General features: G+C 51.4%; 1 protein-coding gene across 1 annotated transcript in view; it reads left to right on the forward strand.

The window, feature by feature from the left end:
* LOC135830310 (uncharacterized) overlaps positions 1–15,649 on the forward strand; it is a 71,621-nt gene that overhangs the window by 35,367 nt on the left and 20,605 nt on the right. Inside the window, 1 exon segment of the mRNA XM_065342575.1 lies at positions 14,804–15,427. Within this exon segment, the coding sequence (XP_065198647.1) occupies positions 14,804–15,427 (624 nt within the window).

Here is a 15,649-nt window from a genome sequence, read left to right on the forward strand (position 1 = left end):
TCCCAAACAGCTGAGGTGGATGGCGGGAACGCGGGGTTCGCCTTTCCATCACGCCAACTGGCGGAGCACTGTCGAATACCCGAGCGGTGTCCTCCTCGTCTCGGGCGGCGGCATCAGTGGCATCAGGCTGGTAGGACGGAGTCAGGGTGGATGCCATGGGCTGCGGTGGGTCCGACTCATCTTGTTCGTGAACCTCCTGCAGCCGACTCGGTCGATGATGACAACCTTTCAGCCGGTTGACGTGCACTATCAGCCGACGTGCCGTGGGCTCGGACAGCTTGATGCGGTAGGTGACGGCGGAGAGCTTCTCCTCGACTAGGTACGGTCCGTGCCACAGTCTAGAAAACTTGGCGGTTGTACCCGTCGGAATGGCCGGCACCAGAAGCCACACTGCATCACCAGCTGCAAACACGGCCTTAGCGTTATGATCACGGATATGCGCTTGATAGCGGTGCACGTTGTCCAAGTGCTCCCGAACCTGCGCATGAGCGTCCTCCAGGCGTCAGGCGGAGAGCACTCACGAATTCCTGCTGGGACGCTACTGCGGATGCTGCTCCTGGCGGTAATCCAAATGCCAAGTCTTGAGGTAGGCATAGCTCCCGACCAAAGAGCAGATAGCTTGGACTGTAGCGGGTACTAGTCTGCGGCGTCGAGCGGTATCCCATCAAGAAGGCTGGCAACTTGATGTCCCAATCTCGATGATTCCGGCAGACATAGTGCGCCAGGCCACGCTCAAGCGTCTGGTTGAATCTCTCAACCAGACCGTCACTCTGTGGATGGTACGCAGTTGTCCTGGTCTTATCTATGCCAAGCAGAAAGCAAACACTGCGAAACAGAGAGCCATCAAAGTTTTTGCCCTGATCGGTATGCAACCGATCAGGAGCACCAAAACGTGACACAAACTCATTAACAAACACCAAAGCAATAGTGGAAGCATCCATTCTCGAAAGCGGAAAAGCTTCCACCCATTTAGTGAAATAGTCAACTACAACCAAAATATGGCGGTTCCCTTCCGCTGTCTCCGGCAAATTGGGGATCAAATCCATAGCTACTCGCTCAAAAGGATACCCCGTCCAGGAAGACTGCATTGGAGCGCCAGACCCTCTGCCAACGGGACGCTTCAACTGGCTACAGGAAGAACAACTTGCAACCCAATCCAAGACACCTTTCTTCATGCCTACCCAGTGAAATTGTTGCGTCAGTTTCTTCTGCAGGCGTGTAGAACCCGTATGTCCCCCCTGGTCATGATACTCTTGCAAAACCAATGAACGTAAATGCCGGGGAACAACAACTTGCAAGATAGACGGCTTACCGGGCAAGGGTCCTCCCAACGACGGCACAACACCCCCTCATGATGAACCAGCATTTCATGATTTTTCCACAAAATACGTACCTCAGGACTGCTACCCATCATGTCCTGTGGGCAAGGCGGAGAGTCCATACCTAGCCAGGACACTACTTGGGCGAGATCTCGGTCCTTCTCCTGTTCCGTTTCCCATCTTGACCACGGCCAGTTGAAACGGCGGATGAGGGGTGTGGGGATGTTGCCAACGTCGTTGTTCACGGCCCCTACGAACAGCGTCGCCGAAGCGTCAGGGCGGCGTGACAATGCATCAGCGTTAGCGTGCGATCGACCTGCCCTGTACAATATGGTGAACTCAAATTCAGACAAAAATTCCAGCCAGCGAGCCACAATCGCCGGTGGATTTTTGAAATTAGCCAAGTGTTCTAGAGAACGATGATCAGTACGAATCACAAATTGTTTACCAAGCAGGTAGCAACGAAAATGTCGCACAGCCCACACCAAACCCAACAATTCCTTTTTCGTGGATGCGTACCGTGTTTCTGTATCGGCCAGAAGTCGACTAGCATACGCTATCGGCCGTTCCAGACCTTCCTGAACCTGAGACAGCACTGCTCCTAACCCTAGTCCACTAGCATCTACGTCTACCAGAAATGGTGATGCATCTTGCCCAAACCTGGGGTAAGCTAGTACTGGGGCGGTTGTCAACACTGTCTTCAGATTCAGGAAAGCGGATTCACAGTCAGGAGTCCACAAAAACACTTGGCCAGTTTTCGTCAGGCTGTACAAGGGGCGGGCAATGGTGGCAAAATCTTGGGCAAACCGCCTATAATACCCACAGAATCCCAAGAAACCACGCACTTCACCAACTGCTTCAGGGGTAGGCCAGTTTCTGACTTTCTCGATCTTACCCGGGTCGGTCCTAACCCCCTCCCGGGTTACAATGTGGCCCAGGAACTCAACACTTGTGCGGAACAAGAAACACTTACTGGGCTTCAACCACAGATCTGCCTTCAAGAGGCGGTCAAAGACTTTCACTTTAGATTTCAGTTTCAACACTCCATAATCCGAACCCACAGTACCGATTGAGGCGGGAGAGGTAGAGAAGAACATTCGCCCTTGTCCCGAAGAAATTGTGCAAGGAATGTGGGATAATACGTCCCGGCCAACAATACAATCACGCGGCAACCCCTTAACAATTCTTACCCGGTGCCAACAGGTTGCATCTCCGAGTTCCAACTGAACAATTGCTGACGCCACGGCTTCTAGTGGTTGCCCGTTGGGGCCAATCAACTTCGTGCCTTGGTCAGAGGTTTCCTTTTCCAGCTCCTTAGGTAGGCGGTCGGCAAAATCCTCTGACAACAATGTAGCGGCGGATCCTGTATCAATCACAGCGTCCACTGGGCATCCATTCACCGCTCCAGGCACCAACATGTCCGCACGCTCACTCGCATGTTCAATGAAGACAGAACACATAGATCAGGCTATTGTTTTCTGTAGCCGTCTAAGTTTTTGCAGATACTGACTTCAACCCCAGGGTTCCACTTCCGGAGAAAATCTACAAAAGCAGATGCAAACGACCTCCCTTCTTTTGTTAATAATGACAACTCTCGGAGTAAGTACTCCCACAAACTGAGAACCCGCAGAACAACGGCACTAGACTAGAGCTATCCGATCTCTAAAGAGCGGTAATAGCATCAGCTACATCCCAGAGGCCAATTCATAGGTTTCTTCTGGGAACTCGCAAGGCCTAGGACTCAGCAACAATCAGTCTGCAATCAGCCAAAAGCACAGAGCTAGCAAGCGCTGCAAATGCGTCAATTTGCAACAAATACAAACTGGCGTATTTTTCCAATTCTTCCTTACCGACAAGGTCAGGGGACCAGCGAGGATCGCACTGTAGGGGCGTCGATTCCACTCCCTCCGATGGGGCGGTAGTAACCCTACAGCAATGGCTTCAGCTACAATAGCTGCACGAGCAGGAGCAGCTGCTGAGACAGCGCAGGAGGTAACAGCAAGTTTCACAGCACCTGCTGAACCATAAGGTCACAACACACAAAACCACAAAAAAAAAACACAAACCACAAGGACAGCAGGAAAACTGCTGCCACTGTGCCAGCTTCGTCATACAGGTCAAATTCTCCATTTACGCCATGATCAAACCCTTGACTTGGCGGCGCTCCACATCTGTTTCCAGAATGCGAATGTCCATACCAAGTGACACAAACCAAAATAATGGATTTACGACGCCACGTGGAATTTTCGTCAAACTTACGATCACGAGAAACAGCCCAAGAACAACCATACCTTCTTCTTGATATCCTTGAGATGTCGTAGAAGTCCGGTCATTCGCGGATCGGGCAGCGGAAGCTCCATACTGCCCGTCCATTCGAACAACCGGGGCATCACAATGTCATACTCATCAATGTCTCTCTCGTTGACAGCACACAAGGTGTCGGATCCTGTTCACTGCGCCAAATGTCGTATCCGGTCGGCCCCGGGGTTAGACCCCAAGGCTGCGGTCGTCGACATGAACTAACTTACTAATAAACCTTCCCATCACAAGGCCGTGCAGTGGTGGCCACTTGGAGAGAGTCCACCAACAGAATTACTCTTACGCACGCACACACATATACCTAGACATACTCTCACACACACACTCAGGCATATACAGACACGTACACTCACACCAGCGTTCAGGTTGACTTACATCTTCAAAAGGAGCTAACTTGGTTCAAGAGACGATATGAGAGCACAAGGCAAGACAGACGAAAGCCGAAGCTTCCGCCTGAAGGCGGAAGGCAAGAGAGAGAGAGAAAAGCAAGGAGATGGCAATATGATCTAGTTGCGGCCATGGAAATCCATCGCCACGAGATTGCTGGTACCGCATGCAATAGCGTATCACCGTAATAAATATGCGTACGAACTGTTGCATAAAGAGCGGGAGCCATGTGGGGAAATATAAAATAAAGACGATTATGAACCCGTTTACGGGAGATAGATAAATAATAAAACAACTAAATAAGGCATACTTGTCCCGTAGAGGCCTAAAAGGCACGTGCCAATCGTATGGATACGACATTTCAACCCCCTTACCTACCCACCTTGTCCTATCGCCCGGAAATTTCTCGAACTTTGCAACTGCTACGGCCTCACTAATCACGTTCATGCTCCGACTCGTATCTCACCGGCGTGCCCATCAGGTACAACTATCGATCTCATTCTTTCAGCTAGTCAAGACATCAGTGAGTGCCACGTCCTGCCTTTGACCATTAGCGACCACTTTGGGATTGAGGCTAACCTGCACCTTCAGGTTTCTCGCAGCGTGTCACCTCAGGCAGTAGAGCGGGTCCGAGCTCAGAGAAATACTCGGTCGGTGAACCTCTGTGAATTTCGTCGGGATGTCAGCTCCGCAGGGCTGGATGATTTTACTAACACGCGGGATGTGGACACCATGTGGGCGTCGTGGCATACCAAGTTCTTGGCTGTCGTGGACAAGCATGCACCCATCCGCTATGTATCCTCCAACCGCAAATCCCATCCGCCCTGGTCCGACAGAGAGCTCCACAAGCTCAACCAACGTAAAAACTAGCTACACCGACGGTGGCTACGCGATAAGGGAAACCAGAAGCTTCACGTACAGTTCAAGCAAGCACGCTCAAGCGCCAGAAATGCCTATCGCCGAAAGCGCAATGATTTCTTCCGAGCGCAATGTGCCGCGTCCAGTCAGAACCCGCGTAAGCTCTGGAACGTCATAAACTCCGTTACGAACAGGAAGAGAGTACGTGTGGAGCCTACTTGCCCCATTGAAGAAGTTTCGTCAGTCTTCCAGGCAGTAGTAACAGACAATGCCCGTCCTCACAGCATCCCGCTACCGCAAGGTCCACAGCCTCAGACTGCAATGTCAGAATTGCCCCAAGTGTCTTTTGGCGAAGTAGAACGGCTTCTCCGACAAATCAATCCTGCCAAAGCAACAGGAAGCGACGGGATACCTGGTCACCTTCTGAAGTGCTGTGCCGATATCCTAGCTGCGTCCGTGGCCACGTTGTTTAATGCCTCGCTTGTCAATGGCACTGTCCCCACAGCCTTCAAACTCGCACACGTTATCCCGCTGTTCAAAGCCGGGGACCCGTCTATTCCCACTAACTTCCGTCCAGTGTCCCTACTTCCCATATTATCAAAACTCTTGGAGAAAGTCGTACAAAAGAAGCTAGCCCAGTTTCTGGACATATCTGGTACCCTCCCCACGACTCAGTTTGCATTCCGCGCAGGCCACTCAACGGAGGATGCCCTGGTACTTATGCTAAATCGTATTCTTAGTGCACGGGACAAGCGTTTGTGTACTGGCATATGCCTTCTAGATATGTCAAAGGCATTCGACAAGGTTCGTCATGAACGGCTACTCCAGGACCTATTCGATATCGGCATAACAGGGACAGCCCTAAAGTGGTTTTCCGCCTATCTGTCGGGCCGTACTCAGCGTATCTGTATTGGACGGGATCAGAGTGCCATTTCTGCACCATCCTGTGGCGTGCCACAAGGTTCTGTTCTAGGACCGATCCTTTTCAGTATCTACACCCGCGAAGTTCCAACCATAGCTAACCAGTCTTCAACAGTTCAATTTGCCGATGACATTGCGCTGATCAGCAGCAGCACATCCCTGGACACGGTATCTGCTACGCTATCGGCCTCGGTTTCTGCACTTGCTGACTGGTTGCAGACCCGTGGTCTCATTTTGAATGCAGCCAAGAGCCACGTGATCCCTGTATACCCCAACAGGCAGCCTCAGCAGCCCCAGCATACGATCAATGTAAACTGTCATGAAACGCCGATTCCTGTCGTTACTGCGGCCAGGTATCTTGGAGTGCTCCTCGACTCGGATCTGTCATGGACGCCCCATGTTGATCGCTGCACCGCTCGACTGGCCCAGAGGATCGGAGCACTATGGAGGTTGCGTCGCTGCTTGACTCATCAGAGCCGAGTTCTCTACTTTAAAGCGATCATCATGTCTGACCTGATGTACGGATCCAATGCGTTTTCCCCGCTTCTTACTGCCAACCAATTGGATCGGCTACAAGTCATGCAGAATCGGGCGGCAAGGGCGGTTTTCGGACTCTCGCATCACACCTCCGCGCGTACCCTCCTGCTGCAATTGGACACCTACAGAGTATCCGAGATATTCAGGCAGAAGTTCATCGTTCTGGTCTGGAGGTCTCGGAATGAGCACGCAAGTTCTGAACTGCAAGCCCTCCTAGTTCCTTCGGCAGCTGGCCCAACTAGGTTGCACTCCACCATGGGTCTGCGCCAACCGCCAGTTTCCACCAGGTTCGCCAAGGGTTGCCTTGTGTTCCGGGGCGCCCAGCTGTGGAACACATTACCCAGCGATGTACGTGCCATCTCCACGCTCCGCCAGTTCCGCGCCAGCATGATCCCGCACACACTTACTGGCCTTAGTACCTAGAGTACCAGACGTCCTGTTTGATGATCAGCTGGCTTAGTTTTTCTCCACCTCTATCCTAATTACATCAGTCCCCAATTTCATTTATTACTGCTTTCTATCTGCATTCGCCACCTTTTCATTGGGCAGATCTGCCCGTTTGGTTTGCGAATTAAAATAAACACAACAACAACAACAACTTGAAGCCAGTGGGAGGATCAGATCCAAGGCCCACTGCGTCGGTACAGAGCATGGCGACATCGGTCGGAGACGCTCAGAAGCAGCTGGAGTCTCGGCCAAACGACGTAAAGGCGCAAGACGTAGAGGCGCAAGACGTAGAGGCGCAAGACGTAGAGGCGCAAGAGTTGGAGGCGCAAGAGTTGGAGGCGGAAGAGTTGGAGGCGGAAGAGTTGGAGGCGCAAGAGTTGGAGGCGCAAGAGTTGGAGGCGCAAGAGTTGGAGGCGCAAGAGTTGGAGGCGCAAGAGTTAGAGGCGCAAGAGTTAGAGGCGCAAGACTTAGAAACGCAAGGCGTAGAAGCCGAGAAAATGAGAAGGGCGATACTACTGGTTAGCACGGAAGAAGTAAGCGGCGAGACTGGGTGGAACACAGAGATCCGAAGTGTGTCCTCGGATTCCGCGCCCGCCCCGGGTCGAGGCAGTGTACCGGTGACCATGTCGTGTGTGACAGCCCACATCTTCGAGCTTTATGACATTATCGGTTGTGTGTTGTCTGGTCCAGCGTCTGCCCCATGTCGAAGTGGATCGGTGACAGTGTCGTGTGCGACAGTCCACAGCGGCAAGCTTCGCGATGTCGAGTTTTCTGAATTGGTGGGCATTAGTGATATTCTACCATGGCCACCACCGCAGCAGAAGATGACGCGTAGTAAGTCCCAAATCGTTTGACTTGTGAGTTGTTGTACGGCGGTGAGAAGCCCTTTGGTGGGGAGAATGTTGTGAAACCACAAGTTCTCGAGAGTGAAAGGCCTTCTCGCTTGTGAAATTGTGTTCGTTCCAATGCAGTTGTATTCTGACTCCGCCGTACCGCTGTCGCTGATGATTACGACGTAGTATACGCTACATACACTATGTGCGGTTTGCTGTGTGCGCTGTTCTTGTATGTGGTATGTGTATGCTTTTCTCATATACGCTGTCATTTTCACGCTATAACTACCTGGTGGTTTTAGTGTTATTCATTGTTAGTTGTTTCAGTTGTTCATTCATTGTTCATTGTTATTAGTCGATGGAAGTGAAATATACTGTTGAGAATAAATAGTTGTCCTCGTGCCGTGTGGGGTCGTTCGTTCCTGATACTTAAGAGAACCAGAGGGTTCACAACACCGAGGGTCGGTTAGGTTTTTTCAAGCTCCGTGGTTTCCCCACTTTTCAGAGGGTTGCAGTGAGTTCAGTGACCACGATGGTGCGCTGATGCCGATGGCAACTAACAGCAACGCGAAGGGTCCAGGTCCGCACGGACGTCGGTGCTGCCCTTGCACTGGGAATGCGACCTGCCGTAAAAGCTGTTCTTGCTACAAAGAGAACCGCCATTGTATCAACTGCACACCTGGAAAAAAGGAGAAGTGCAAGAACACAGCCGATACCGTACACCCGGAACATCAAACCGTCGGAAATGCCGTACCAGCAGCTGCAGAGTACGAGTGCGGCAGTTTGAACTGCCAGCATGGAGTGGAACGTGGAGGTGACGCTCACGACCGCGCCACAGAGCTCCTGCAGCAATGCCTGGAGGCCTCGAGGCATGAGCCGTCCGCCACCAGCGCCGCAGAAACTAGGCCCAATGAAGCTCAAATATCAGCTTCGCAGCAGTTGGTTTGGGACGTTTTGGAAGAGCAAGAGAATGCCCTCGCCGATCCACCGCGAACTCAGGAACATGTCGAGCCGACCACAGACGAGGTCGACCTACTAGCGAACCTGACCTTCACACAGCCCACTGGCACTGGCAAACACGCGGACGGCCCAGAGCAAGTCCCCAGCATCGCAGCTACCGTACTGCCAGATTTCCTTCCAACGAAAAGGACACACTTCAGCCTCGGCGAGCTGACTTCAGAGCAGACACTGACCATGGTAGCGGAAGTATACGACATAGCCGTCCACTACCGGCCGAACGCTTTCCTAGTGCCGCATGGGAAAACGGGGCGGGAGTTTATCGCGCAGCTGAGCAGATATTTGGTATGCTTTGGGCAGCATTGCGCCTACGCGGGATGTGCCCTGATGATAGCTATGGTCTATCAGATCCTACTTCTGCAGAAGCCGTTTGGCAACCCCTCCTCTTCTACCGCAACTTGCTTGCAACGCAGGATGGATGTGTGGAAAGAGGGGAAGCTGAAGGAGCTTCTGCACGAGTGCCAAACTATCCATGACCAACTCAGCAAGCACCAGCAACAACAGAGCCGTAGACAGCCGGACCCAGCACAGCAGTTTGCATCTCTAGTAACTAAGGGCAAGCTTCATGCCGCATTGGACCAACTGAGCGGTGGAGATTCAGGAGGAATGCTGCACCTGGACGACAGAATTGGTGAGAGGACAGTCCTCGACATCCTCAAGGACAAGCATCCGGAGGCTGCGCCGCCACACGCCCAAGCGGTGATGCGTGGTGTCCCACCTACCCCACCCCATCCCATCTAATTCGAGGCACTAACACGACAAGTGGTGCTACGGGCAGCGCTCAATACCCATGGTGCTGCAGGTCCCTCGGGAGTCGCCGCCGACAACTGGCGACGCATGTGAGGTCCTTCGCCGGATCATGGAGAAAGCCATCCTCTCCATCACGAATGACGAAATTCAACGTGCAGCCGGAAGTCTCCAACTATGTGCCGGCCAAGACGGAGGTGTGGAAGCAGCCATTCACGCCATGAATGACCTCCATCAGCTGGAGGACACGGAAGCCATCCTACTGGCTGATGCAACTAATGCGTTCAATTGTCTGAACAGAGAAGTATGCATGCGGAACATCCAACACACCTGCCCGTCCTTAGCTCCGACAGTCCTCAACACATACAGAGAGCCGGCCAATCTGTTCGTGGGCGGTGAGTGTATCAATTCCAGCGAAGGTACCACCAAAGGCGACCCGGTTGCTATGGCGATGTACGCCCTTAGTGTTCTCCCCCTCATCGAAGAAGCAGCAACAGACGGTGCCAAGCAGTCTTGGTTTGCGGATGATTCTGCCGCAGGAGGCAAGTTGCAAGCAGTACGAATTTGGTGGGATCGCCTCAACGAGAGAGGTCCATCATACGTCTATTTCCTGAACCCGACCAAGTCTGTCCTCCTTGTCAAGCCCCAGGTTCTGGATGAGGCCACCAGCATATTTGCTGGAACTGGAATCGACATCCGCACAGATGGATGTCGGCATCTGGGAGCCGCGCTTGGCTCAGCAGAATACTCCCGCTGCTTTATGTAGCGCAAGGTTCAATCCTGGGTAGAGGAGGTGATGTCGCTCAGCACTATTGCTTCGTCACAGCCCCAAGCTGCATATGCAGCGTTTGTTCACGCCTACAAAGCAAATGGTCCTTCCTGTCTCGAGTCATGGCTGACCTACACTTGTACATGCAGCTGAGAAATGTTAAGCAAAAAATTAAAAACATACGACATTATTTCGTTCGCTAATCTCCGCTACTCGTCGTCTCACCTGGCTTCAGAAGATGTTACGAGAGATAGGAGAGTCTACAGCAGGCAGCGCATCCATCTTCAGGAAGTGGAAAGAGCAAACGGCATGGTCCTTGGTTGAGGTAAATGCTGAACGTTTGATTTGTCCCAACCAAGATTTCAGCACTTGGTTCGTCACGATTTTCGCTTGCCAGCTAACGTCTCCGCACTCTAGCTTTCCCCTGTCGGTGTCACGTCCCAGTACACAACGGAGTGGACTACTAATAAACACTGCTCCGGCACTAACAGCATTGAACACAGTACTTCTTTCACTTCGTGAATACAAGAAGACAACTGAAAATGACACAATTCTGCAGTGATCGACCTTCTCTCTCACGGAGCTAAGCAGAATGTGCGTCATCACCTGTAGGCGCCATGGAAACGGTATCGGGAAATCGGCGATATGGCAAGTGTCCCTTACCGTACGCAAGCGAGAGATATACCATCGGAACCGATATCCAATTGTCTTTCATCTGAGCCCTACTTGAAAAATCGATGCACTTCCCCTTTAAGGTTCCGTGAATATAAGAGCGCGCTACAAGCGGCCATCCGCACGGCTTTCTTCATGGTCGCGGTTAATCCCGAAGACCGCCCGTACCTGCGTGTCTTGTGGCCTGGTCGAAGCGACAGCGATGAACTGTTAACCTGGAGGCTAACGAAACTGCCATTTGCCGTAAACTGCTCGCCATACATGCTTACTGCGGTGATACAGCATCACTTGAAGGAGCTACGGATGCTGTCTGCACCCAAAGAGCGAGATCGTATTGATCTCTTGCTCACGAGTTTCTACGTTGACGATTTGGTCTCTAGTGTCTCAAATGCCTCGGAAGCCAAGGAGATGCAAGAGTTAAGCGTGCGTGTGCTTACAGATGCTGGCATGGGGTTACGCAAGTGGCGAGGCAACGAAATCCCGTGCGATCCAGAGGCCGGAGATTCAGTCCTCGGTCTGAAATGGAAAACCAGTGATGCCTTGCTCTGCATAGCACCGCTAGGCAAGTCCGATAGGCCGTCTGTTTGGACCCGGCGATCCCTCCTCAAGTCGTCAGCTGGCCCAACTAGGTTGCACTCCACCATGGGTCTGCGCCAACCGCCAGCTTCCACCAGGTTCGGCAAGGGTTGCCTCGCGTTCCGGGGCGCCCAGCTGTGGAACACCTTGCCCAGTGACATACGTGCCATCTCCACGCTCCGCCAGTTCCGCGCCAGCATGATCCCGCACACCCTTAGTACCTAGAGTACCAAACGTCCTGTTTGATGATCAGCTGGCTTAGTTTTTCTCCACCTCTATCCTAATTACATCAGTCCCCAATTTCATTTATTACTGCTTTCTATCTGCATTCGCCACCTTTTCATTGGGCAGATCTGCCCGTTTGGTTTGCGAATTGAAATAAACACAACAACAACAACAACAACAAAGTGTGTTGCGTCAGTGTTTGATCCGCTAGGTCTAGCGTGCCGGGAAAGATACTGCTACAGCAAGCCTGGAAAATCGGAGGCGACTAGGATGATAAGTTGCCTGATGGCATCGCAGCCGCATGTGCGCAATGGTGGGGAGAGTTGGCCGAAATGGTGAGCATTGACATACCACGTTGGATTTGCTGCAATCTTGACACGCCGATTGCGCTTCATGCCTTCGCGGATGCCAGTGAGAAAGCGTTTGGATGTTGTTTGTATGCAGTCGTCAATGGACAGTCGCACTTGGTATTTGCCAAGGCCAAAGTGGCACCCGTGTCTCCGCCCACGTTAGTACGCCTTGAGCTTCAAGCAGTATGTCTAGCGCCTCGCTACGCTGAGTTTGTGGTGAAGGAGCTGCGTGTGACCGTCACGCAAGTCTATGGCTGGACTGACAGTCTCACTACCATTCATTGGATCAGTAATCCATCGTACAAATGGAAAAAAGTTGTGGGTTACCGCGTCAGTCAAGTCCAACAGATATCGAAGAAGGTCGGCATTGTGTGGAACCATTGCTCGGGCCTTCACAACCCAGCAAATTTGACGTCGCGTGGGAGTAGTGCACAGCAGATCCGTTGTCCGTTCTGGAGGGGCGGACCAATCTGGATCACGGAGCCCAATGACTGGCCCACTGCATCCTCAACCGCAGCTACAGATGAGTCCAGTGTAGAAGTACGAGTTTCAGCCACCACCACCTGTAGTCGAGAATCTGATACGGAATGGTGGCTCCGATTCAGTAAGTGGTCGAGGGCACAGAGCATGGTGACTCGGATGTTGCAGTGGAAGCACACTGAGCCTCGTGCTGAACTCTATTTTGCAGCAGACAACGTATTGTACCGCATAGTTCAAGCCGAATGTTTCGCTGAGGATCTGGAGCTGATCCAGCAAGGTCAACCAGTGAAGCCTGGGTCGAAGGTGTATCAGCTTGCACCGTTTCTGGATGAGCATGGAGTGCTCAGAGCTGGGGGACGACTTCAGCACAGCGAGTTGGCGTATGGAGCCAAGCACCCAGTCCTGTTAGGCAAGCATCATCTGACCGAGTTGCTGTTGGAGAAAATGAATGTTGTAAGGTTGCACCAAGGTGTAGAAGGAGTCTTGTCGTTCATCCGTCAGAAATTCTGAATTATCGGTGGTCGACGTGCGCTACGCAACATTACTCAGCGATGTGTTACATGCCGCCGCTACAAGGCTAAGGCTGCCTCAGAAGTCTGCCGGCCGCTGCCAGAAGACCAAGTTGTTCACGAGAGGCCGTTTGCAACTACCGGCATCGACTATGCTGGTACGTTGTACGTGCGCCGTGGTGAGTCAGCTCCGAAGTTATGGATAGCATTGTTTGTGTGCGCCACCACCAGAGCAGTTCACTTGGAGGTGGTCGATAGTTTAAACACTGAGTCATTCTTGATAGCATTTAGGAAGTTTGTCGCGAGACGTAGTTTGCCGTCTCGGATCATGTCTGACAACGCTACAACGTTCAAGGCGGCATCTGACTATTTGAGTGTGCCATGGATGTTCAATCCTCCAGCTGCACCACGGCATGGAGGCTTCAATGAGCGAATGGTTGGTACAGTGAAGGGTGCCTTGAAAAAGGTAATGGGAACAGCGTTTCTGAAGGTCCAGGAGCTTGAGACCCTCCTGTATGAGGTTGAAGCAGTGGTGAATAGTCGTCCGCTAACTTATGTGTCTGATAGCCTGGATGAGCCACCAGTAACCCCTGCAATAATGATGGGTAACATCTGGATGGCGTCAGAGACGCCAGCAGGTACCCTGGACGCTACGCAGATGTCATCGAGATTGCGTTACCTCAGTCGGACACTGAAGCATGTCAAGAATCGTTGGGAGGTGGAGTACCTAAGTCAGCTGAACAAGCACCAACAGACCATGTCGCGCCCTTTAGCTGTGGGTGATGTTGTCTTTGTTCTCGATGATACGAAGCGCAAGCAGTTCTGGCTTTTGGGACGGATCATCGAGTTATTCTCTGGTCGAGATGGTAAGCGTCGTGTTGCCAAGGTTAAGTTGAGTACCAGTACCCTGTTGAGGCCGATCCAGAGGTTAGTGCCATTAGAAGTATCGTCACAGGACGAGGCTCCTGGGCTTGCCGATGCCGCTCAACCTGCTATCGTCCCTCAGCAGCCAGCGTCTGAACCGTCAGCACCGTTACCACCACCACGGCAGCAGGAGATGCCGTGTTCAGGGCGCGAAGTCAGAGCCCCGGATCGTTATTGACTTGTGTGCATTGTTGTACGGCGGTGAGAAGCCCTTTGGTGGGAAGAATGTTGCAAATCACCAGTTCTCAAGTGGGAAAGGCCTTCGCGCTTATGGCATTGTATTCGTTGCAATGTTGTATTTCGACTCCGCCGTACCGCTGATGTTGCTGCATGGCATATGCTATATGCGCTGTGTGCGGTTTTGCTGTATACGCTGCTATTTCCCGTTTTATATGCGTATGTTTTGCATGTACGCTGTTTTGCATGGTATAAATAGCTGGTGTTATTAGTGTTCATTGTTAATTATTCGATGAAGTGAAATATACTGTGTAAAGGTAAAGAGTTGTCCTCGTGCCGTGTGGTCGTACGATCCTGACAATTTTGAGAATCTTAGAGGGTTCACAACAATGCCTACGCGTTTCAATACGTAAAACAGTCTTAGTTTATTTCCATCCTTGTGGACTTTCTAACTTCCTTTTATTAATCCTCTTGCTTGAACTGCTCTACTGGTGGTAGATCGGTAACTCTTTCAAGTGTTGATTTCCACTTATTCACTAATGCCTGGCCTTGGCTTACTTCCAAGTACACGCAGATGGATAGGCAGATAAATACAGGTACCGGGGTGAGTATGTAAGTACATGTACATGAATGCATGTTGGTTTTCAAAAGAGTTGCAGCATGTTTGGAAAGCAGGTCATGGTATCTTTTGATTCATTAATGTTCCCCTCATCCTTCCACTGTGTTTATCCTGCAGCAAATGCGTCGTGTGAACGAATTAACCACGGGCAATCAGGATTGTTCACTGGTACAACAACGACTACGACATTCACTGCATACTGTGATCGAGAGACTGATGGAGGTGGCTGGATTGTGTTTCAGAGAAGACAAGATGGCTCAGTGGACTTTTACCGTGACTGGAATGCATACAAACGAGGATTCGGATCAGCTGCTGGAGAGTTCTGGCTGGGTCTAGATACACTACACTATCTGACGTCACAAGCTGGTAGTACTTATGAACTGCGTATTGATATGGTGTTCAAGACAACTGGACAGAAGAATTATGTTCAGTACTCAACATTCCGTGTTGAAGGTGAAGCTAACAATTACAGACTACACGTTTCAGGATTCTCAAGCCCTACCTTGGTGAACTGGATGGCTTACCTCAATAGACAACAGTTCAGCACTCGAGACCGTGATCATGACACTGCCCCTGGTTACGACTGTTCTAATGCACACAAGGGTGGTTGGTGGTATATCGCGTGTCACAATGTCAATTTGAATGGATTGTATGGACGTAGTGATGGCGACACAACTGGTGTAGTGTACAATCATGGCGGGTACAAGAGTTTGAAGTTTGTGGAAATGAAGCTAAGAAGGCGTGGATAAAACTCAAAGTACTGCTAGATTCACTTCACACTGTGCTCATTTGCATCCCACTGCAAACATTCTGCAATTTGAAACGTTTCCACTGATTTCCTCTTTCATGATGTCTTTTGGTTATCTTTGAAAATATGTTATACCTCTTTCCACCCATACATTTCTTTTGCAGGAGAGTCCACCTGCCATTCGATTCTTAATCACCGGGTGCCAAAAAGCCAGT

This window comes from Sycon ciliatum (genome assembly GCF_964019385.1).
Source record: "Sycon ciliatum chromosome 5 unlocalized genomic scaffold, ocSycCili1.1 SUPER_5_unloc_1, whole genome shotgun sequence".
Taxonomy (NCBI): domain Eukaryota; kingdom Metazoa; phylum Porifera; class Calcarea; order Leucosolenida; family Sycettidae; genus Sycon; species Sycon ciliatum.